The 24,425-nt window shown below is 42.5% G+C and overlaps 1 protein-coding gene across 3 annotated transcripts in view; it reads left to right on the forward strand.

Annotated features, from left to right (window-relative positions):
* LOC109873988 (noelin) overlaps positions 1–14,296 on the forward strand; it is a 57,143-nt gene extending 42,847 nt beyond the window's left edge. For all 3 annotated transcript variants that reach the window (XM_020465724.2, XM_020465723.2, XM_031809193.1), the window contains exons 5-6: positions 3,811–3,917; positions 11,912–14,296. In XM_020465724.2, coding sequence (XP_020321313.1) covers positions 3,811–3,917; positions 11,912–12,586 — 782 coding nt within the window. In that variant the 3' untranslated portion in view covers positions 12,587–14,296. The remainder of the gene's footprint in view (positions 1–3,810; positions 3,918–11,911) is intronic.
* Positions 14,297–24,425: the final 10,129 nt, after the last annotated feature.

Below are 24,425 nucleotides of genomic sequence, written 5' to 3' on the forward strand. Positions count from 1 at the left end.
CGGTCTGTGTGTATCCAAGGTAACGCAGCAGGCATAAAAGTGTATCCTAGTGATGGGTTGTTTGGTTGCAAATGGCTCTTTGCTACTGCTTTTTGAGCGCAAAACAATGTTTTTCTTCAGAGAAGTTACAAAATATCTCCCCAAAGAGGGTGAATCATCACTGCAGAAACAATAAATAGTGGGGAGAGCGCATCAATCTGGTCCATGCCGATTTTGTCAGTGCCTTAAAACAGGCCATCTAATCATTTTGCCTGGTAAAAAGAAATGAACTCGCATTTCATGATCTGACATAATGGTAGCCTACCTTTTAGGCTTTACATTGGAGATGTGCCTTTTTAAAAAATTGTTCTAGATGTTTTTTTTAAAACGAAGAGCCATTTGGGAGCCAAATGAGCCGTCTCTTTTATGTGAACGGTGCCAAATGAGCCGGCTCACTGAAAAGACTCGGAATGTACATCACTAGTGTAAAAAAAACAGGCGCAATGGATTATGGTCGTTGTAGTTAACTACCATGTTTCTGCGCTGAACTATGCTGAATATTTGCTTCTTGAAAACTATAACTCCCTTCAGACCAGTGTCCCACTCTCTCGTGAATGACTCAATTTCTCTCCAGAGAAACAGCGCGTTGGGCTCAGAAAAAACATAACTAAATGGAATTTAGGACTGACCTGAGCAGGGTAAACAACTAGGTTGGCACCACGAAACAGCAAATGGAGGGGAGAGAAATGGAGATAAAGAGAGAGAGAGAGGGGAGAGAATAAGAGATAAATAAAAAATAATAAATCATAGAGCGACTGACAAAGAGAGAGAGCAACTCCGGAAAGGAGAGACATGAGGGAGTGATGGAGAGGGGCATAGGGAATGAGTGAGCATGGAGAAATAGTGAAGGAGAGAGGTAAACGGAGAGAAGGAGAGCGAGAGAGAGAGAGAGAGGGAAGGGAGAGCGAGAGAGAGAGAGAGAGGGAAGGTGAGTTAAAGCGAGAGAGAGAGAGAGAGCTGAAGGAGAGGGAGAGATAAAGAGAATGGATCGCTGAAGGCCTTTCCTTCAGGCTGTTTTGTGGCAGATAGAGTAACAGTAGCTGTGACGTTGGCGACACAATGGCCATCCATCACGGGGACATGGCATCTCACAGGGATATAATCAAATAAATAAATCATCCTGTAGTGCTCCGGTTGGGCCGGTGAGGTCCCTTGTTCTGTAGGACAGGGCGAACGTGCAGTAGCTCCTGTCAGACCTGGGTTTAAATACTATTTGATATATATTTTCAAATTCTTTAGCTGGGCTTGATTGAGCTAGAGTAGTTGCAAAAGTGCCAGCCCCGGCCATCTGGCACTCCAGACAGGCTAAAGCAAAGACTATTTTTGGGTGAAAGATTTTAATTAGTTTCTGAACCCAGGTCTGACTCCCGTGTGTGCCATCACTGGGAGTGTAACGACACCATCACATAGTGATGGATAGAGCAGAAAGGCAATCTCACCTAGGTCCCCAGGCACTGACAGCTCCCTCTCTTTCACTGCTACACATAGCCCGGCTATACCTACATCTCGCCCCCTATCACTGCTTCACATATCCCCCAGACACTTACATCTTTCTCTATCACGCTCCGTCTCCCTCCCCCTCTCTCGCACTCTCTTTTCTATTGTCTCTATATTTACACTCTTAGAAAAAAAGGTGCTATCTACAACCTAAAAGGGTCCTTCGGCTGTCCCCATAAGAGAACCCTTTGAAGAACCCTATTTGGTTCCAGGTAGAACCACAGAAGGTTCTTCATGCAACCCAAGAGAGTTCAACCTGGAACCAAAAATGGGTTCTACCTGGAATCAAAAAGGGTTATCCTATGGGGACAGCCGAATTTCCATTTGGTACCCTTATTTTCTAAGTGTAAACATTACATCATTGCTCTTCCTCTTTATCACTGCTGTCCTTTCTCTTTCTTGCCTTCTGTTATTTCTCTCTGTCTCAGTAGACAATCCTCCTACTCTCTCCTATAGTCCTTCTTTCTGACCCCAGCTCACTATATAAAACCTAAAGATAATAAAAACCAGTCTTCTCTCTCTCTCTCTCTCTCTCTCTCTCTCTCTCTCTCTCTCTCTCTCTCTCTCTCTCTCTCTCTCTGAAATATCTCTGTTCCCTTCACACTAGGATCAGGCTGTTCCCTCTTTTGTGTGACCACGTTCATTCACTGATTCGATAATCCTCAAATCATCATTCCATTCCACAATGACTGACTGATGGTGTTTGGGTTATTTCAATGTTATAGTCTAGTGGTGATTTCCATTAGATTTCCCCTAGTCTAGCTCTGGTTGGCTGGAGCCATATTCAGGCCAAGAGGGGATTAGATTAGACCCGATGTGCACATTTCTCCCAGAGGTCCAGACCAAAAGGTAATCTAAAGATAGGAACGATTAGAGGAAATGAATAAAGAAATAAAGGTCCAGATTATTACTATAGTCTGGTACCCCCACTGAAGTGTTATGTAAGGGGCTGATGGTAGTGGTGCTTGTTTGCCCATGTGATGTCATGGGTTTGTCTCGCTGCTGCAGATGCTGAGGTGTCATAGTCACAGCCATACACGTGAGGGCATGGGACAAATAATATACACACACACACACGCAGGGAACACACAGGAATGTGCACGTTGTACGCAAACCTCTCTACTTGATATATGAAATGTTTTATTTTATATAACCAATGTGCTAAAACACACAAATGATCCAGTTTTCACATCAAAAACATTCAAAGTGTGACTGTGAAAAAAAGGAACAGAGTTGTCACAGAAATTGTGAAAGATGAAGATGGTCATGTGAGGGTGAAAGGAAAAGTAAAAGAAAAAAAACAAAATATATATATATATATCCTATAATTGCATTTCACAACCACTTTATTGCCAGAGAGAGAATGGGAAAAGGAGGGAGAGAGGGATAAAGGTAGAGAGGGCAAGAGAAGCATAGAGACAGCGAGAGAGAGAGTATGGTTGGGGACGGGACCAGATAGCAGAAATGAAGATATAGTGAGAAAATGAGACCTTTTAAATGTATAGATTTGTTTTTTACCATTAGCATACAGAGCAAGTTCAGTGATATTTTTTTAATGAGTTTATTTATATCTAATTCACCTTTGCCTCGTCAAAACAAAGTGTTATGTCAATTTAACAAAATACTGCCTTTCAAATTAAGGAACAATAATGTCAGTGTGTGTTTGAGCTGTTTGCTCGTTAGCTGACATTAAGATCTAACCACAGAATCGAGGTTGTTCCCCATCTGTTTCAAAATAACAGCCCATTAGTCCAACTACCTGGCTGTCATCGGGGAGGGAGGCACAGCCGAGCGTTCAGAGCTAGATATGTCAACTTCACATTAACACCTCAATCAAGCCTAATTAACGACATGCTCAGCTCACACAGCTTAGAACAAATGGAAGCAGGAGCAACAACACAATCCTACACAACTTGAATAACAATGAAATCTCTCTCTCTCTCCATCCCTCAGACACAAACACAGACACAAACATAAGCACAGAATACCAAAGACCATTACAGGACCTTTATTCTCTCAAGATGGCAGACAGATGGAGGAACCAACATAGACACACACAGCAATAAAATACACACATTCCGTTCTCCTTTTGTGATTGAAGGCTACAGGTGCATGTTTTGTAAAAGATGTTATAATGTGCAAGTACAACATGCTTTCTTTATTACAGCACGCTAGACAATATAAATAATACAGATGTGCCCTTGAATGCTGAGTCTATGAGAAGTATATGTTGTATCTATGAGAGGTATTTCTATGTCCGTTATTCCTTCACAGCATGTGGGAAGTTGACGGGCATCAGCGATCCTGTCACCATCAAGACGTCTGGATCCAGGTTCGGATCCTGGATGACTGACCCTGCAGCACCGGAGGGAGATACACGGGTAAGACACAGACAATCAATCACATTTATTTAGAAAGCCGGTAGGGTAGGAAAGACATATCAATTCATGATATCTACCAGTAAATGCTAACTAAGGCAACAATGGATATGCAACCAGGTATTGAAAAAGTTTAGTCCGCATCAGGGGCGTAGACATGGATGGGCCTGGGTGGATCGAGGCCCACCAACTGGGGAGCCAGGCCTTTACAGCACACCCAATCAGATTGATGTGGTTTAAACATTGTTGTGGACTTAGACCATCAACATTTTTTTGAAAATCTGAAAAATCTTTAGAAAGACAAACAAGAAAACCATAGGAAAACATAGGATCTTTCACACAGGGTGCCTTTCCATTGCTGGGCAGGCCGTTTGGGAAGTATCCCCACTTCTCCAGGTACCACTACAACACTGCATAGGGCCGATGGAAAGACAGTAGTCACACACAGCATGATGTTAAAGGATAAGCAGTCCATAAACCTCGACATAATAAGCCAGTAGGTCCCAATCATCAGAATACAAAAACACAACCATTAACTATTTCCCAATCTAAATGTACAACTATTGCTTACCATTGCAAAAAAACACATTTCACTTTTATCACACAAAGTAACCAGTGAACTACAGTTTAAAGTGGACAGCCTCCTGAGTAGCGCAGCGGTCTAAGGCACGGGTCCGATCCCAGGTTGTGACGCAGCCGGCCGCGACCGGGAGACCCATGAAGCAGCGCACAATTAGCTGAGCGTCATCTGGGTTAGGGGAGGGTTTGGCTGGCCGGGATATCCTTGTCCCATCAGGTTGTAACGGCTCCTGTGGCGGGCCTGGCGCCTGCACACTGATACGGTCGCCAATTGGATGGTGTTTCCTCTGACACGTTAGTGTTGCTGGCTGAGGACACTTGTCTCTCAACCTTTGCCACTCCCACTGACAGTGTGGAGTGGCAAACAGACAATCATTATATCAGTCAAAAATATCAAATGACCAGTTTATGCTACAAAAACAAACTTTATAAGAAGCTTTAAAAATAGGTTATATTTGACTCAATGTTCCATGACGTACACTAAGGCATTGTTGGCAGAATAGATGGATGCAGTTCAATGCATGATAAATATAATTCACCAATAAATGTCTTGGTAATCCCAAAGATGTTGCTATCAGGTTGTAAATCACAGCTGGCTTGGTACATGCTGCTTCCATTCGGGATACACTGTTTCAGTTTCAATGACTCAATATTCTGGACAAAAATGGACAAATGTAACTAAGGCTAATACAATCAATGATCACGAGTCAGTCAAAACGTGGCTAATAGACTAGCATATACAGTGCCGTGCGAAAGTATTCGGCCCCCTTGAACTTTGCGACCTTTTGCCACATTTCAGGCTTCAAACATAAAGTCAAAGTCCAGACCTGAATCCAATTGAGAATCTGTGGAAAGAACTGAAAACTGCTGTTCACAAATGCTCTCCATCCAACCTCACTGAGCTCGAGCTGTTTTGCAAGGAGGAATGGGAAAAAATTTCAGTCTCTCGATGTGCAAAACTGATAGAGACATACCCCAAGCGACTTACAGCTGTAATCGCAGCAAAAGGTGGCGCTACAAAGTATTAACTTAAGGGGGCTGAATAATTTTGCACGCCCAATTTTTCAGTTTTTGATTTGTTAAAAAAGTTTGAAATATCCAATAAATGTCATTCCACTTCATGATTGTGTCCCACTTGTTGTTGATTCTTCACAAAAAAATACAGTTTTATATCTTTATGTTTGAAGCCTGAAATGTGGCAAAAGGTCGCAAAGTTCAAGGGGGCCGAATACTTTCGCAAGGCACTGTAAAACTCAGCAAAAAAAGTAACTCCCCTTTTTCAGGACCCTGTCATTCAAAGATAATTCATAAAAATCCAAATAACTTCACAGATCTTCATTGTAAAGGGTTTAAACACTGTTTCCCATGCTTGTTCAATGAACCCTAAACAATTAATGAACATGCACCTGTGGAACGGTTGTTAAGACATTAACAGCTTACAGACGATAGGCAATTAAGGTCACAGTTATGAAAACTTAGGACACTAAAGAGGCCTTTCTACTGACTCTGAAAAACACCAAAAGAAAGATGCCCAGGGAGGCATGAGGACTTCAGATGTGGCCAGGGCAATAAATTGCAATGTCCGTACTGTGAGATGCCAAAGACAGAGCTACAGGGAGACAGGACGGACAGCTGATCGTGTGGCAGACCACGTGTAACAACACCAGCACAGGATCGGTACATCCGAACATCACACCTGCGGGACAGGTACAGGATGGCAACAACAACTGCCCGAGTTACACCAGGAACGCACATCAGTGCTCAGACTGTCCGCAATAGGCTGAGAGAGAATGGACTGAGGGCTTGTAGGCATGTTGTAAGGCAGGTCCTCACCAGACCTCACCGGCAACAGCGTCGCCTATGGGCACGAACCCACCGTCGCTGGACCAGACAGGACTGCTAAAAAGTGCTCTTCACTGACGAGTCGCGGTTTTGTCTCACAGGGGTGATGGTCGGATTAGCGTTTATCGTCAAAGGAATGAGCGCTACACCGAGGCCTGTACTCTGGAGCGGGATCGATTTGGAGGTGGAGGGTCCGTCATGGTCTGGGGCGGTGTCACAGCATCATCGGACTGAGCTTGTTGCCATTGCATGCAATCTCAACGCTGTGCGTTACAGGGAAGACATCCTCCTCCCTCGTGTGGTACCCTTCCTGCAGACTCATCCTGACATGACCCTCCAGCATGACAATGTCACCAGCCATACTGCTCGTTCTGTGTGTGATTTCCTGCAAGACAGGAATGTCAGTGGTCTGCCATGGCCATCGAAGAGCCCGGATCTCAATCCCATTGAGCACGTCTGGTACCTGTTGGAATGGAGGGTGATGGCTAGGGCTATTCCCCCCAGAAATGTCCGGGGACTTGCAGGGCCTTGGTGGAAGAGCAGCAAGAACTGGCAAATCTGGTGCAGTCCATGAGGAGGAGATGCACTGCAGTACTTAATGCAGCCCGTGGCCACACCAGATACTGACTGTTACTTTTGATTTTGACCCCCCCCTTTGTTCAGGGACGCATTTTTCCATTTCAAGTGTTAGTCACTGGTCTGTGGAACTTCTTAAGTTTATGTCTCAGTTGTTGAATCTTGTTATGTTCATGCAAATATTTACACATGTTGAGTTTGCTGAAAATAAACACAGTTGCCAGTGTTTTTTGCTAAGTTTATGTTTATGTAGCAAACTAAAAACACGTAGCCTAACGTTAGCTATTGTAGATAGCTAGCTAGCTGCTTGGAGGAGTGACTGACTTTTTCCCCTCATATAGTTTTTTTGGTGTATACACAGCTAGAGATACAGGTGTCATTTTGTTAGCTAGCAAGAACTTGAACGACTGTTATCCAGTTAGCATATCTCTTGCGTTCGCAAATTCACTCTGGCCAACTGCTCCGATTTCAGAGCACTCTCGTCTGCGTGTGCCAGAGCGCAGAACAACTGATTAATTTTCGAACGCGCAACATCCACTGAGTATGACCGGTATCAATAAACATAGGCAAAAAAAGTTATTTTTAACATGCTCCAGATAACATGTAAACAGCCTAACCAGCTCTGCTACGATGAGTAAAATAGTCAGAGTGAGGTGTCTGGAAGTAGCTAGCTAGCAAGCTAGACAGCTTTAGCCAGTTAGCTTGGGTGCTTGGTTGGGGACAAGACTGCGTTGGCAGTCAAGCTGCAGAAGGACGAGGAGGCTACAATTCCCCATTGTTTATCATTGGAATTTTGACAGTCAGCTAGCTGAAAAAGTTTGATAGGGTTTATCTAATGTTCCTTCGTTAGATTTCGCTCATCTTGCTCTGGCTAGCATTAGTTGTTGATCTTGTTGTTGTTGATGATGTGCATGACAGAGAGAGAGACTACCTTTTCATGGTTGTTTCATCAGTAGGACTGTAAAATTCCCAAATGTTAGAGGACTCCTGTGGTGTTTACATACAGTATTTGCAGAAATCCATTCACATGTATTTTATGGCTTTTGGTGAATGTGTTCTAATGATCTAAAGTCGCACTGTTGTAACTGCCTGTAAACACACAGTCCAGTTCAAAGTGAATGATGGCAGGTTCGTGTGACAAATGGCTTTTTTGTATAAAGGCCTACTGTGGCTCTGATTGGCTACAGCACACTGGTCTGTGTATACTCTGGTCCTGGACAAGACATGTTACTACTATAAATTCTATTACTATAGAATTTTCACAAATGCCTTAGTATACATAATTCCTAAACATTCTATGAATTTATGAAAACGTGAAAATTACCATATTTAGGTCGTCGCTTGTCAGAAAATGTTTTATGTCATATTCTGCCAGGGAGTGTATATGAACAGCTTTTAATAAGATTTCATGTTGCTAAACTGCTTTCAGTTTCACTTAAAATGCAACAATGTTTCACACAAATTATTTTCAAAGAGATGTCTAACAACAGCAAACACGCTGCAATAAAAACACAGTTCCACTCACCAGATGATTTGGAACTTAACTTCTTGTTGAAAGTTATTCTTGAAAAGGGATCAGCAACGACATCCTCTTTCAAAACACCTGCTGCATCCTCCTGCAAACTAGCCGACAACAAAAGCTAGCTAGCTTGACCATGGGAAAACTACTGCTCGCTATTACGCAGTGACCTGTTGACCTTCAAAAAGGCAGAAGTTTCCTTAAGTTTTTTGAAAAACAGTCCCACGCATTAAGTCAAAATGTGATTGTTCCACTTTCACTCCAAAATGTTGCCCTAATACACTTGAATGGCACATGGCTTTATCTAGCTTTAGATGGACTATCCAATGGTTGACTTAGCTAGCTAGATGTATCTTCCCAGATACCAGCAGTGTTAACCCTTTCTTTAACTGAAGAGATTAAATCAGAGCGTCATTGAAAATAATATTATAATTATTATAATTATTGATTATTATTATAATCATTAATTTATAAATCCTTAGCCCTTCTCTGAATGAGCAGAAGGCCCATTGTTCCCCACTGTGTTTGGGTTAGTAATAATTTGTAGAGTGGCTCTATTTTCCCTCAGCATGCATTTATTCACTATTCTGAATGTCTAAAGAATCCATATGTTGTTCTGAAATATGAACACAGAAATACTGGACATTTTGAACTCTTATTATGTGTTGATTTGACAAAATTGCAATCATGGTCTTGAATTGGACTTGCATTTTCCTGGTCTCAGTCTTGCCTCGGTCTCGCTTTAGGTGGTCTCGACACAATACTGGCTGAGACACACACAAACACATGCAGACACACACACACACAGACACACGCACAAACATATAGTATATATACACACACACAAACACACACACACTTCAGCCATCCATCAACATGGTAAGCCCAGCTCCATTAAGGTAATGATTTCATGACCTTGGTACTGTGTTTCACTCCTGTTGCTACTGGAAGATCAGACTAAGTGCTTTACAACATTGCATTACCCTCACTCAGATCATGCACACACACACACACACACACACACACACGTTTGTTTTACTATCCTTGTGGGGACCAAATAATTGATTCCTATTCGAAAGCCTATTTTCCCTAAATCTAACACGAAACAAAAACCGTCTGCATGCGTGCGCCATCGTGCACCATCATGAATACATTTATTTTGTCCCCCCACACCAAATGCGATCACAACACACATGTTAAAATATCAAAACAAACTCTGAAACAATTACATTAATTTGGGGACAGGTCAAAAAGCATTAAACATTGGCAATTTAGCTAGCTAGCTTGCACTTGCTAGCTAATTTGTCCTATTTAACTAGATTGCTGTTTCTAGCTAATTTGTCCTGGGATATAAACATTGAGTTTGTCCTGGGATATAAACGTTTGGCTTCTCAAACATCTTGTGGTGGAGGAATCCTAATTAGCTCGGTAATATAGATAATTAAGATGTCTTATCTGTATAATATGCTTATATAATTGAACTGTTGAACTCTTGTTATTAGAATGTATCCCTTCGGACTCTGGTGTTGGCAGTTGCACTAGGAGTCAGGCTTGTCTATCACATGTCCCTGGTGCTATGCAGAATATCAGAAAGATAAGAGGACAGGAGGGAACATTGTCTTCATGTGTGAATGTCTTTACCTATTTTAAACCATGTGGAGGGATGGCTTGATGGGGAACCAATTACTTGTCTCCACAATGTCTGTGCACCAGTCACTTCCTCCTTTTGCCTTGGGGGAGAGAAGGTCTGAGACAAGATGTGTGGGGTAGTGTCTGGAACCATTATACGTCATCTCTGATGTTGCACCTATCCTGGGATACTGTATGACCCAGAGGCTGACTCACCACAGGACTTTACAATTTATTTATTCCATAGAATGAGTTGGTGTTTCTGTACTGTGAAGTACCAGGGACAAGATCTTAGGGGCCTAACTCGGTACAATTAAAACCGTCTTCATAACAAATGCTATCTGGCTGGGGGGTACTCCTTTCTCACCTTGTGACCCATTCCATACATCTGTTGTTTGTCATGTAGACTAAGAGGGTGTATCTGCTAGAAAACATATTTTGCATACTTTGTATGTCAGAGCTACTCGCCACAACACTCAACGGTGTGGAGTCGACCAGCCTCTTTATTGTAGAAGCAATTACTCTATGCTCCTTTATTAATAAGGTTTAAATAAAGTAATTTCCTGATTGGTGATTGACCTTGTCTCTCCTCATTATTGATTAGAATATCCATGACAACCAAACAAAAATAAGTTAAGAAACTTAAATAGCTGAAGTGAGCTGCACTACCTTCATATGACTAAAACAAATGTAGTTTTTTTGAGTAAGGTATACTTAAATGTAACGCCACCACTAAGCCACACCTCCAATAATTTCCCAGTGTACCTTGCCTTTTCGATTGAATTGTAGAGATACAAACCATGAATGCATTTGTTAGTGACAGTAACAGTAACAGTAAAATGTTCAGTCCTGTTGCCTTCACTAAGTGAGTTTCTAGACTAATGTTATAGTTATTATTTAATCATTACATGTATATCATAAGGCTCAATACAGTGGCCAGAAACTCATAGTCTATAGGCTGTATCAGGCCTGCAAGAAGGGTTGAGAAATTCCACAAACTTTCCAGTAATTTTACAATGTACTGCTTGTGAGTGGCAAGGTGGTGTATGAGAGAGTGTATGAGACAGTAGGGAAAGACAAAGTAGCTAAGTGGGACCAGAAAAGATGTGCTATGTATCGTTTACATCTGTGAGACCATGTGTAATGTGTTCTAATAGTACCAGGAAGACAGATTAGATGTGATTGATCACAACAGAGAGGCCCTCTCTTTTTTTCTTTCTTTCCTCTCTCTCTCTCTCTCTCTCTCTCTCTCTCTCTCTCTCTCTCTCTCTCTCTCTCTCTCTCTCTCTCTCTCTCTCTCTCTCTCTCTCTCTCTCTCTCTCTCTCTCTCTCTCTCTCTCTCTCTCTCTCTCTCTCTCTCTCTCTCTCTCTCTCTCTCTCTCTCTCTCTCTCTCTCTCTCTCTCTCTCTCTCTCTCTCTCTCTCTCTCTCTCTCCCTCTCTCCCTCTCTCCCTCTCTCCCTCCCTCCCTCCCCTAAGAGTCATAGGGAGAATGCAGCTGAGATGAGCATTTTATCTGGAATAATCCGCATTTTTCCCAAGAGGCTCATTCCCGATCCCGGCCTGCAGCTGCCTGTCATTCCTGACTGTTTGTATTCACAATCTCGTCTTGGTCTGCTCCATCAGGAGGCAGGAACACTGCTTCCCGCTCCGCTCTGAGCTGAGGCTCCGATTTAATGAGGCTTTCTGTGGTCCACACGTTTATATGGCTCCCATCTACATAATGGTGCACTGAAGAGTTTGATATGAGGGTTTTAAAAGGACTGCAGGGTGTGTTTTATCTTGTTTGTATTATAAAGTTGCTCTTTGTTAATGGTTCCTCTGTTCTTCCTTCTCATCTGTTCTGTCTTTTAGGTGTGGTACATGGATGGTTACCACAACAACCGCTTTGTGCGGGAGTACAAGTCCATGGCGGACTTCATGACGACGGATAACTTCACGTCTCACCGCCTCCCCCACCCATGGTCCGGTACAGGTCAGGTGGTCTACAACGGCTCCATCTACTTCAACAAGTTCCAGAGCCACGTCATCATCAAGTTCGACTTCAAAACCTCCACCATCAGCAAGTCCCGGCAGCTGGACAACGCCGGCTACAACAACATGTATCACTACGCCTGGGGCGGCCACTCCGACATCGACCTCATGGTGGACGAGGGCGGGCTGTGGGCCGTCTACGCCACCAATCAGAACGCAGGGAACATCGTGATCAGCAAGCTGAATCCTAGCACGCTGCAGATCATCAAGAGCTGGACCACCAACCACCCCAAGAGGAGCGCCGGCGAAGCCTTCATGATCTGCGGTACTCTCTATGTTACCAACGGTTACTCTGGAGGGACCAAGGTGTACTACGCTTACAGCACTAACTCCTCCACGTACGAGTACATAGACATCGCCTTCCAGAACAAGTACTCCCACATCTCCATGCTTGACTACAACCCTCGGGACCGTGCGCTCTACGCCTGGAACAACGGACACCAGGTTCTGTACAACGTCACACTGTTCCACGTCATCAGCTCACAGGAACTGTAACCACAGAGGCAGGACTATATACAATATAATATATACACACAATAGAAAGAGAGAGATCATTCTATATATGAACATATATCTATGGGAGACTTTATGGAAAGAGTATCATATATAGTATATTGTAAAACTGTACTACGAGAGATTAGATTAAATGTGACTGGAACTGCAACGTAGATGAATGTGCACTATCTATTGGAATTAAAAAGATAACTGTTTGCTAAGAAGGAAAGAAACATGATACATCTAGAGATCAAAAATGATATATTGGACTGAAAAGAACAGATGCCAAATAAACATCACGCCTTTTTTAATCATGAATAGTAACTATCGTAGAAGATTGTCTTGGTGGCTCTGTGTCTGTCTCTGGATGGACTGTACCTCCTTCCTCCTTCCTGGACTTATCTCAGGGTCAGGGAGGTCCTAGCAATGGACTATGGGATTGGTTATTAACTGTTTGCCAACCAGGACCCCCTGGCCCCTCAGACAGAGAGGGAATACCTCGCCCCTCGAACAGATAAGGGGAAAACAGAGGAGGACCTGGTCAAACGGTTAGAACTAGGACATTATTTGGAGAACTGTGGGAAGATATTATGTCCAGATGACCACTGAGCCTATGACCACAGTCTGTCACACACACTTTTATCAATTCAGTAGCAAATAAACAAGTAAACAGCAACAACATCAACATCCATGAGAAGACCTGGGCCTGTATTCACCAAGAGTCTCAGAGTAGGAGTGCTGATCTAGGATCAGGTCCCCTCTCTTATGCATTATGTTTGAAGGGCAAATCTGATCCGAAATCAGCACTCACTTTTTGAATACAGTCCCTGAAAGCACTGACTGTTGGGGCGAACTGTTGTATTGTACAAGAAGAAGGCCGGGATTCAATCAGAGCCACGTAGTAACGCACTTGACATTTAAAGGTAAATTGATTGAGCCGACATCTACAGCGTTTCCATAGACGCAACCTCCGCGAACCGAATTGTCGACTGCGCTAAGACGCGCCTATTGGATGGAATCCCTGGTTGAAGACTTTCCTGTGTTTGTGTGAAACAGCCTTGATTTGCATGAGTGTTTTTTTTACCATTCTCGTCTGCTACCTTCTGAACGTCGTTGTGCTGTATTATGCTGTACCTATTGAAGAAGGGGATGGGGTAAAGGGTTAGTGTAGGTACCTTTGGGATTTCAGGGGAGGGGAGTTACAAAGCTATTTGCTTTTTCACTTGTTTGTTTATAGAATGTTTTTTTTCTTCCAATCAGATCTTTCTTTTTTGGGGGGGGGGGTAATGTTCTTGTATCACCCCCTAACTGTTGGCACCGGCTTTGCTTCTCTGTCTGTGTTTAGTTGGGACATGCGTGGGAGAATCCTAGCTCATATCCAGTTTATATATTTCAGAAGATTAGAAAAATTATAGAATGTATCACGTAATATATCCAGGAGACCTGGGCTCAGTCCTATGGCTTCAACCTAACCATCATCAGCCTACTGTTTGAAGTATCCCTCTTAGTCGAGGGTAATGATGTTAAATGTATATCTCCCCTCCCACCCACCAACAAAAGAATAATGCTGTTTAAATGTAAATCCCATCGCAGAGGACAATGGCTTTTCACTCTGTTTGCGCTTTTGCTGGACGTGTGTTGTACCTGAGATGAGATAGTTAATGGTTTGTGTCAATAAACAGAGAATCTTTGTTCCGAGCTGATGCCTCACACAGTCTGAATGACAAAATTATTGAGCGCCATGGAGCCACAAAAGGGGGAATTGAAGAGCCACGCAGAACCACAGGTTGCAGACCCCAGGTTATTGGCTGCTGTTTCTGTGCATGTGACTGACTGCAAGACCACCTCATGGGTCTTACTCTAAAGTCATGTTTTTTGAGTGTATTCTGCTTCAGATAAAAGTTAGAGAAAGATTATTCCCTAAATGGAGATAATTGACAGTATATAATTTCCCGTATGTGGACAAGTGTTTCAGAATCAGTGGTGGGGGAGTAGTGAACCACATGTAGTTCAACTAGTAACTTAACTACATTCTGCAGTAGCTTGGTGGTAGCTGAACTACATTCAAATCTTGTTAGTGTTTTCAGTAGTTGATTACATTTCTGCAATGTTAGCGGTGTACTTAACTACTGGAACTGCAAAGTACTTTTTTTGCAGAAAGAAAAGAAAATGAGAACTGCCTCATACTCACTTGAAACATTGTCTTTGTGTTTAATAGACTACATTACCTATTCTGGAAGCATCTGACTCCAGAGTGAACTGTTCTTGCAATTTGTAGTCTGACATTTTTTTTAAATCATTTTGTTGCATTACAAAGTGGGATTGAAATAGATTAGTGATTTTTTTCTCCATTTGATCTACCCAAAAAAGACAATTCTACACATTTTTACAAATGAATAAAAAATTATAAAACTAAATATAGGTGTTGCATAAGTATTCACCCCCCTTGTTTAGGTAAGCCTAAATATGTTCAGGAGTAAAATTTGGACTCTGTGAAATTATAGGGGTTGACATGATTTTTGAATGACTACCCCTTCCTCTGTCCCACATGCACACAACATCTTTAAGGTACCTCAGTCAATCATTGCATTTCAAGCACAGATTCAACTACGAAGACCAGTAAGTTTTCTAAAGGCTCATAATGAAGGGCAGTGATTGGTAGATGGGTAACACTAACAAATCAGACATTGACTATCTGTTTAAGCATGGCCAAGTTAATAATTATGCTTTCGATTATGTATTAAACCACCCAGACACATCAAAGACACAGTCATCCTTCTGAACTGAGCTGCAGGACAGGAAGGAAACAGCTCAAGGATGTCACTTTGATTCTAAAACAGCTACGGAGTTCAATGGGTGTGATGGGATAAAACTGAGGATGGATCCACAACATTGTAGTGACATCTCAATCATGACCTAAATGACAGAGTGAAGGGAAGAATACAAATATACATAATAAAAATACTCAAAAAAACACATCCTGTTTGCAACAAGGCACTAAAATAACTCTGAAAAAAAATGGGAAAGGAATAAACTTTTTGGCCTAAATACAAAGCCTTATGTTTCAGGCAAATCCAATAACAATACATCAGTGAGTAACTGCCTCCTTATTTTCAAGGTGGTAGATGCATCATGGTATGGGTATACTTAAATTGGCAAAGACAGGAGTTTTTCCAGGATAAAAAATCATGGTGTGGAGCTTAGCACAGGCAAAATCCAAAAGGGAAACTTGCTTCAATCTGCTTTACACAGACACTGGGAGACGAATTCACCTTTCAGCAGGATAATAACCTACAACACAAGGCCAAATCTACATTGGAGTTGTTAAACAAGATAACAGTGAATGTTCCTGAGTGGCCAAGTTACAGTTTTGACTTAAATCTGCTTGGAAATAGCTGTCTACACATGATCCCGAACACCTTGACAGAGCTTGAAGAATTTAGAAAATAATAGTGGGCAAATATTGAATAATCCCAGTCTGCAAAGCTCTTAGAGATTTACCCAAGAATACGCACAGCTGTAATCGCTTCCAAAGGTGATTCTAACATATATTTACTCAGGGGGGTGAATAATTATGTAATCCAAGTATTTGTGTTTTATTTTTAATTCATCAACGATTTTTCTTCCACTTTCACATTACAGAGTATTTTGTGTTGATCATTGACAAACATTTTTTTACAATGACCTCCATTTTAATAAAGGTAAATGTGAAGAAATCCAAGGGGGTGAATACGTTGATGCCCACTGAAGATATTAAAACTAAGTAACTTTAGTTAAATGAAGTAAACTACATTTTTCATAAGCGTAGCTTTAGTGCATCTCAACGTCTTCCCGTTTGAAGTAATTGGTAGCTTGGTAAACTATATTTTCAGAGTCGCTTCCCCAGCACTGTTCAGAATGGCAGATGAGACTTCCTGTGCACTGTCTGCGTGCCTGTAGGTCACATTCACAACACTGTGCGAGAACACTAGTCCCTTATAATGCTAATCTCCCAAACATCATTACCGTTAAGTGTCATAATTAAGTTATTTCACAGTGGGCTCCCAGCCATTCCAGATAGCTAAAAAGCCTGCTCCCTTTCATAGTAGTAACTTAAAAAAAAAAAAATTGTAATAAGGATTTATTCGTTTACACATTGTTGCAATAATACATGAGAGTGATTCTTGTTAGGAGATCAAACTTTCACAGGAACTGGTAGGGATTGTTCATGTTTCCTTCCTCAGCATAAGTATTTCTCTCCTTAAAATGGGTCAAATCAAATCTCTTGTGGAGATAAAATACTTTGGTGTAAAGTGACTTTGGTGTAAAGTTCTTCCAAGTCTACCATTCTTACTCTCTGCCTCTATAGCTCTCCTTCCCTCTCTTTATCAAACTCATCTCACTCTCTCCCGATCTTGTTTGATTTCTCTGCCCGTCTCCATATAGCTCCTCTTTCTCTATCTCCTTCTGTATTGTGCCTCCAACCCTTTCTCTCCCCTCTCCCTGTTTAACCCTCATTCCCCTCCCTCTTCCTGTCCACTCTTTCCCTTCTCCATCCTTCAGCCATTCTCTCTCTCTCAATTCAATTTCAATTTATGGGGCTTGATTGGCACGGGAAACATATGTTTACATATGTTCTGCATATACTCCAGAATGTTATGAAGAGTGATCAGATGAATTGCAATTAATTGCAAAGTCACTCTTTGCCATGCACATTAACTGAATCCCCCAAAAATATTTCCACTGCATTTCAGCCCTGCCACAAAAGGACCAGCTGACTTCATGTCGACGAGGACAAGGCTGGAGATCACTCTGTCATGCTGATTGAGTTTGAATAACAGACTGGAAGCTTCAAAGGGAGGGTGGTGCTTGGAATCATTGTTCTTTCTCTGCCAACCATGGTTACCTGCAAGGAAACGTGTGCCATCATCATTGCTTTACACAAAAAAGGGCTTCACAGGCAAGGATAGCCCTGCCAGTAAGATTGCACCAAAATCAACCATTTATCGGATCATCAAGAACTTCAAGGAGAGCGGTTCAATTGTTGTGAAGAAGTCTCCAGGGCGCCCAAAAAAGTCCAGCAAGTGCCAGGACTGTCTCCTAAAGTTGATTCAGCTGCGGGATCGGGGCACCACCAGTACAGAGCTTGCTCAGGAATGGCAGCAGCCAGGTGTGAGAGCATCTGCATGCACAGTGAGGCAAAGACTTTTGGAGGATGGCCTGGTGTCAAGAAGGGCAGCAAAGAAGCCACTTCTCTCCAGAAAAAACATCAGGGACAGACTGATATTCTGCAAAAGGTACAGGGATTGGACTGCTGAGGACTGGGGTAAAGTCATTTTCTCTGATGAATCCCATTTCCGATTGTTTGGGGCATCAGGAAAAAAGCTTGTAAGGAGAAGATAAGGTGAGCGCTACCATCAGTCCTGTGTCATGTCAACAGTAATGCATCCTGAGACCATTCATGTGTGGGGTTGCTTCTCAGCCAAGGGAGTGGGCTCAATCACAATTTTGCCTAAGAACACAGCCATGAATAAAGAATGGTACCAACACATCCTCAAAGATCAACTTCTCTCAACCATCCAAGGAACAGTTTGGTGACGAACAATGCCTTTTCCAGCATGATGGAGCACCTTGCCATAAGGCAAAAGTGATAACTAAGTGTCTCGGGGAACAAAACATCGATATTTTGGGTCCATGGCCAGAAACCTCCCCAGACCTTAATCCCATTGAGAACTTGTGGTCAATCCTCAAGAGGTGGGTGGACAAACAAAACCCCACAAATTCTGAGAAACTCTAAGCATTGAATATGCAAGAATGGGCTGCTATCAGTCAGGATGTGGCCCAGAAGTTAATTGACAGCATGCCAGGGTGGATTGCAGAGGTCTTGAAAAAGAAGGGTCAACACTGCAAATATTAACTCTTTGCATCAACTTCATGTAATTGTCAATACCTTTGACACTTATGAAATGCTTGTAATTATACTTCAGTATTCCATAGTAACATCTGACAAAAATATCTAAAGACACTGAAGCAGCAAACTTTGTGGAAATTAATATTTGTGTCATTCTCAAAACTTTTGGCCACGACTGTACAGTGTTGTAATGATGTGCAAATAGTTAAAGTACAAAGGGAAAATAAATAAACATAAATATGGGTTGTATTTACAATGTTGTATGTTCTTCACTGGTTGCCCTTTTCTTGTGGCAACAGGTCACAAATCTTGCTGCTGTGATTGCATACTGTGCAGCTCAGTTTCCACCTCATTTTGTGGGCAGTGTGCACATAGCCTGTCTTCTCTTCAGAGCCAGGTCTACCTTCGGCGGCCTTTCTCAATATCAAGGCTAAGCTCACTGAGTCTATACATAGTCATTTCCTTAATTTTGGGTCAGTAAAAGTAGAATATTGGGTCAGGTATTCTGCCACTGTGTACTCTCATTCTAGTTTTGCTCAGTTTTTTGTAAATTATTTTCCAATGTGTCAAGTAATTATATATTTTTTCTCATGATTTTGTTGGGTTTAATTGTGTTTCTGTCCTGGGGCTCTGGGGTCTGTTTGTGTTTGTGAACAGAGCCCCAGGACCAGCTTGCTTAGGGGGCTCTTCTCCAGGTTCATTTCTCGGTAGGTGATGGCTTTGTTATGGAAGGTTTGGGAATCACTTCCTTTTATGTGGTGGCTCTTTTCTGGATTTTGAAAATTAGAGGGTATCGGACTAATTCTGCTCTACATGCATTATTTGGTGTTTCACGTTGTACACAAAGGATATTTTTAAAGAATTGTGCATGCAGAGTGTGTCCCATTTTGTGAATTCTTGGATGTTGAGCGGACCCCAGACTTCAAAACCATAAACTGCAATGGGTTATATAACTGATTTGAATATTTTTTGCTAATTGTTATATCAAATTTTTTGTTCCTCTTAATGGCATAGAAGGCCCTTCTTGCCTTAGCTCTCAGATCATTCACAGCAATGTGGAAGTTACCTGTGGCGCTGATTTTTAGTCCAAGGTATGTATCGAATTATTGTGTGCTCTAGGGCAACGGTGTCTAGGGTGGAATTTGTATTCGTGGTTCTGGCAACTGGACCTTTTTTGGAACACCATTATTTTTGTCTAACTCAGATTTACTGTCAGGGCCCAGGTCTGATAGAATGTGTGCAGAAGATCTAGGTACTGCTGTAGGCCCTCCTTGGTTGGGGAGAGAAGCACCAGATCATCAGCATACAGTAGACATTTGACAGATTCTAGTAGGGCGAGGCTGGGTGCTGCAGACTATTCTACTGCCATCTTCAATTTGTTGATATAAATGTTGAAGAGGGTGGGGCTTAAGCTGCATCCCTATCTCACCCCCCGGCATTGTGGAAAGAAATGTGTGTGCTTTTTTCCTTCTATCTACAGCATGTCTTAATATTATTCAGTTCCTTTGGCTTTGATGCCTCATGATTGAGCAAACCTCTGTTCAAGTAGAGTGTGATTTTGCTGTGATCTGATAGTGTTCACAGTTAGTCCACTGACACCCCTAAGAGACTCTGGGTTGAGGTCAGTGATAAAGTAGTCTGCAGTACTACTGCCACGAGATGAGCTATAGGTGTGCCTTCCATAGGAGTCCACTCAAAGCCTACAATTGACTATGTACATACCCAGTGTCTGACAGAACCAGCATGTTTTTGTTGGTTATATTGTCGTTGTTGTGTCTAGGTGGGTATGCTGTCACATCCAGGTAGCAGGGAATGCTGTCACCTCCAGGTACGTGTTTGTCCCCCTGTGTGCTGAGGGTGTCATGTTCTTTTCCAGTTCTGGCTGTTAGGTCAACACAGACTAGTACAATTCCCTGGGCCTGGAAATAGTTGATTTCCCCCTCTAGGATGGAGAAGCTGTCATCGTAAGGGAGGATATAGGTTGCACACAAGGACATTTTTCTTTGTTGAGATCATGTCCTCATTGATTTCTAGCCAGATGTAAAATGTTCCTGTTTTGACTAATTTAATAGAGTGGGTTAGGTCTGCTCTATACCAAATTAGCATACCCCCTGAGTCTCTTCCCTGTTTCACACCTGGTAGTTTGTTGGATGGGACTACCAGCTCTCTGTAACCTAGAGAGCAACCAGTGGGTCCATCTGCTTTATACCATGTTTCTTGTAGGATGACAATGTCTATATTTCCAATTTCTTTGATGAAGTCTGGGTTCCTGCTCTTTAGGCCATACATACATAAAATGTCTCTCTCTCTCTCTCTCTCTCTCTCTCTCTCTCTCTCTCTCTCGCTCTCGCTCTCTCTCGCTCTCATGTTTCAATCGATGAATAAATGATTGATTCTATTTTTAGTGAGAGTGCTTGGCCAGCACATGCATCCTTGTTCTCCACAAGGAAAGTTGTTGCGATTGAGAAAAATTGAAAGAGAATGAAAGAGAAACAAAAATAACAAAACATGTCCTGAACAAGGTCTCTGACTGTGTGTTGCAATGCACCGAATACATTACCATGTTTAAGAATGTGATTGGCAGGCACACTGAGACGCACAACACCCCGACAACTATCCCCAACATCCTCTACTCCCCATTTCTCACACACACATACACGCACTGCTGCAACTATCTCCCCCCACCACACACAACATACCCCCTGACAGTTGCATTTAATTTCATCATGCTGCATAATGTTGGTTTCCTGTGTCTATTGTCTTGTGTATTCCAGATTCCTCTAGCTATGCCACTTGCTAATTATTTAGCAACAGTAATGAGAAGGTCATTGGTATCTTGTCGGAGATCGCTGTCCAGGGTGTTGAATGGAGGGCTCCCGCACACATGCGCCATTGTGCCCGAATTGATTTTGTTCCCCCCACACCAAACGCCATCACGACACGCAGGTTGAAATATCAATACAAACTCTGAACCAATTATATTAATTTGGGGACAGGTTGAAAAGCATTAAACATGTATGGGAATTTAGCTAGCTAGCTTGCAGTTGCTAGCTAATTTGTCCTACTACTCCGACAATTCATCCACACATAAAACAGTCGACCGAATAGTTTCTAGTCATCTCTCCACCTTCCAGGCTTTTTCTTCGTTGGACTTTATATGGCAATTGGCATTTAACTTTCGTAGGTGTATTACCACGACCGACCGACCTGTGGACATTTATTTCGCAACGCTCAAGAGGTGTGGTCAGCAAGTAAGGCTTACACAGGAGTATAAGTTTCCTATGCATAGCACAATGTTGGGGTAGTTACCACTTGTTATAATATTGTCACAAACGTTGTTATATGAATCGGACCAAAATGCAGCGTGGTATGGTTCCATCATCTTTTATTAGAAGTGAAACACACAGAAAACAAAGCGCAAAAACGAAACGTGAAGCTAATGTAGTGCTCGCAGGCAACTACACATAGACAAGATCCCACAAAGCACAATGGGGAAATGGCTGCCTAAATATGATCCCCAATCAGAGACAACGATAAACAGCTGCCTCTGATTGGGAACCATACCAGGCCAACATAGATATATAATAACCTAGATAACCCACCTTAGTCACACCCCGACCTAACCAATATAGAGACTAAAAAGCTCTCTATGGTCAGGGTGTGGCAAATATTTAAATAATAATGTTATTCATTTTAGAATAGAATATGTCTTTAGAAAAGGTACTGAAGAAAAATGTCAATGTAAAGTGAATGAAATGTACTCTCACGGGTGGCAAAAAATAACTATCTGAAAGCCACACCCCCAAAAGGCAAAGCCTTTTTGGATTAACCAAAACCTTTTTGGATTAACCATCAGTTGGCCCTCCCGAGTGGCACAGTGGTCAAAGGCACTTCGATGTGGGTTGACCCAGGGTCTTTTTCTAGGTAAGCCATGGGTTATTTTCCAGAGGCATGGCCTATTGTGAGCATGGATTTCAGATATTTGTTTCCACCTGTGAGAGTAAATATCATTGGTGTGCATGATGTTATGTCAGTACTCTGCAAATTTGAATTTCCCTTCGATGTTTTTGTCACGTCACATATTTTAACATAGAAAAGCAAGCCACATTTTCAACAGCAATGTTTTGGAAAACACATCAATTCATCTTTTAATACACAATATAATAATTATTTTAACATCATAACAAAGTGGTAACTAGCACATCACCAGAATACAGATATGCATCTCAGAAAATCTAACGTAAACTTTATTATAATACAAAAGTGTCAATGATTTACCTATACAATAAAACAGAAGAAAATGAACCAGAATGACATTTGCTCTCAAAGGAGGCAAAAAAGAACAATCCAAATCAAATAAAATTAGATTTGACATACCATGGTTAGCAGATGTTAATGTGAGTGTAGCGAAATGCTTGTGCTTCTAGTTCCGACAATGCAGTAATAACCAACAAGTAATCTAACTAACAATTCCAAAACTACTGTCTTATACACAGTGTAAGGGGATAAAGAATATGTACATAAGGATATATGAATGAGTGATGGTACAGAGCAGCATAGGCAAGATACAGTAGATGGTATCGAGTACAGTATATACATATGAGATGAGTATGTAAACAAAGTGGCATAGTTAAAGTGGTTAGTGATACATGTATTACATAAGGATGCAGTCGATGATATAGAGTACAGTATATACGTATGCATATGAGATGGATAATGTAGGGTAAGTAACATTACATAAGGTAGCATTGTTTAAAGTGGCTAGTGATATATTTACATCATTTCCCATCAATTCCCATTATTAAAGTGGCTGGAGTTGAGTCAGTGTCAGTGTCAGTGTGTTGGCAGCAGCCACTCAATGTTAGTGGTGGCTGTTTAACAGTCTGATGGCCTTGAGATAGAAGCTGTTTTTCAGTCTCTCGGTCCCAGCTTTGATGCACCTGTACTGACCTCGCCTTCTGGATGATAGCGGGGTGAACAGGCAGTGGCTCGGGTGGTTGATGTCCTTGATGATCTTTATGGCCTTCCTGTGACATCGGGTGGTGTAGGTGTCCTGGAGGGCAGGTAGTTTGGCCCCGGTGTTGCGTTGTGCAGACCTCACTACCCTCTGGAGAGCCTTACGGTTGTGGGCGGAGCAGTTGCCGTACCAGGCGGTGATACAGCCCGCCAGGATGCTCTCGATTGTGCATCTGTAGAAGTTTGTGAGTGCTTTTGGTGAAAAGCCGAATTTCTTCAGCCTTCTGAGGTTGAAGAGGCGCTGCTGCGCCTTCTTCACGATGCTGTCTGTGTGAGTGGACCAATTCAGTTTGTCTGTGATGTGTATGCCGAGGAACTTAAAACTTGCTACCCTCTCCACTACTGTTCCATCGATGTGGATAGGGGGGTGTTCCCTCTGCTGTTTCCTGAAGTCCACAATCATCTCCTTAGTTTTGTTGACGTTGAGTGTGAGTTTATTTTCCTGACACCACACTCCGAGGGCCCTCACCTCCTCCCTGTAGGCCGTCTCGTTGTTGTTGGTAATCAAGCCTACCACTGTTGTGTCGTCCGCAAACTTGATGATTGAGTTGGAGGCGTGCGTGGCCACGCAGTCGTGGGTGAACAGGGAGTACAGGAGAGGGCTCGGAACACACCCTTGTGGGGCCCCTGTGTTGAGGATCAGCGGGGTGGAGATGTTGTTGCCTACCCTCACCACCTGGGGGCAGCCCGTCAGGAAGTCCAGTACCCAGCTGCACAGGGCGGGGTCGAGACCCAGGGTCTCGAGCTTGATGACGAGCTTGGAGGGTACTATGGTGTTGAATGCCGAGCTGTAGTCGATGAACAGCATTCTCACATAGGTATTCCTCTTGTCCAGATGGGTTAGGGCAGTGTGCAGTGTGGTTGAGATTGCATCGTCTGTGGACCTATTTGGGCGGTAAGCAAATTGGAGTGGGTCTAGGGTGTCAGGTAGGG

Source organism: Oncorhynchus kisutch, linkage group LG29 (genome assembly GCF_002021735.2).
Source record: "Oncorhynchus kisutch isolate 150728-3 linkage group LG29, Okis_V2, whole genome shotgun sequence".
NCBI lineage: Eukaryota > Metazoa > Chordata > Actinopteri > Salmoniformes > Salmonidae > Oncorhynchus > Oncorhynchus kisutch.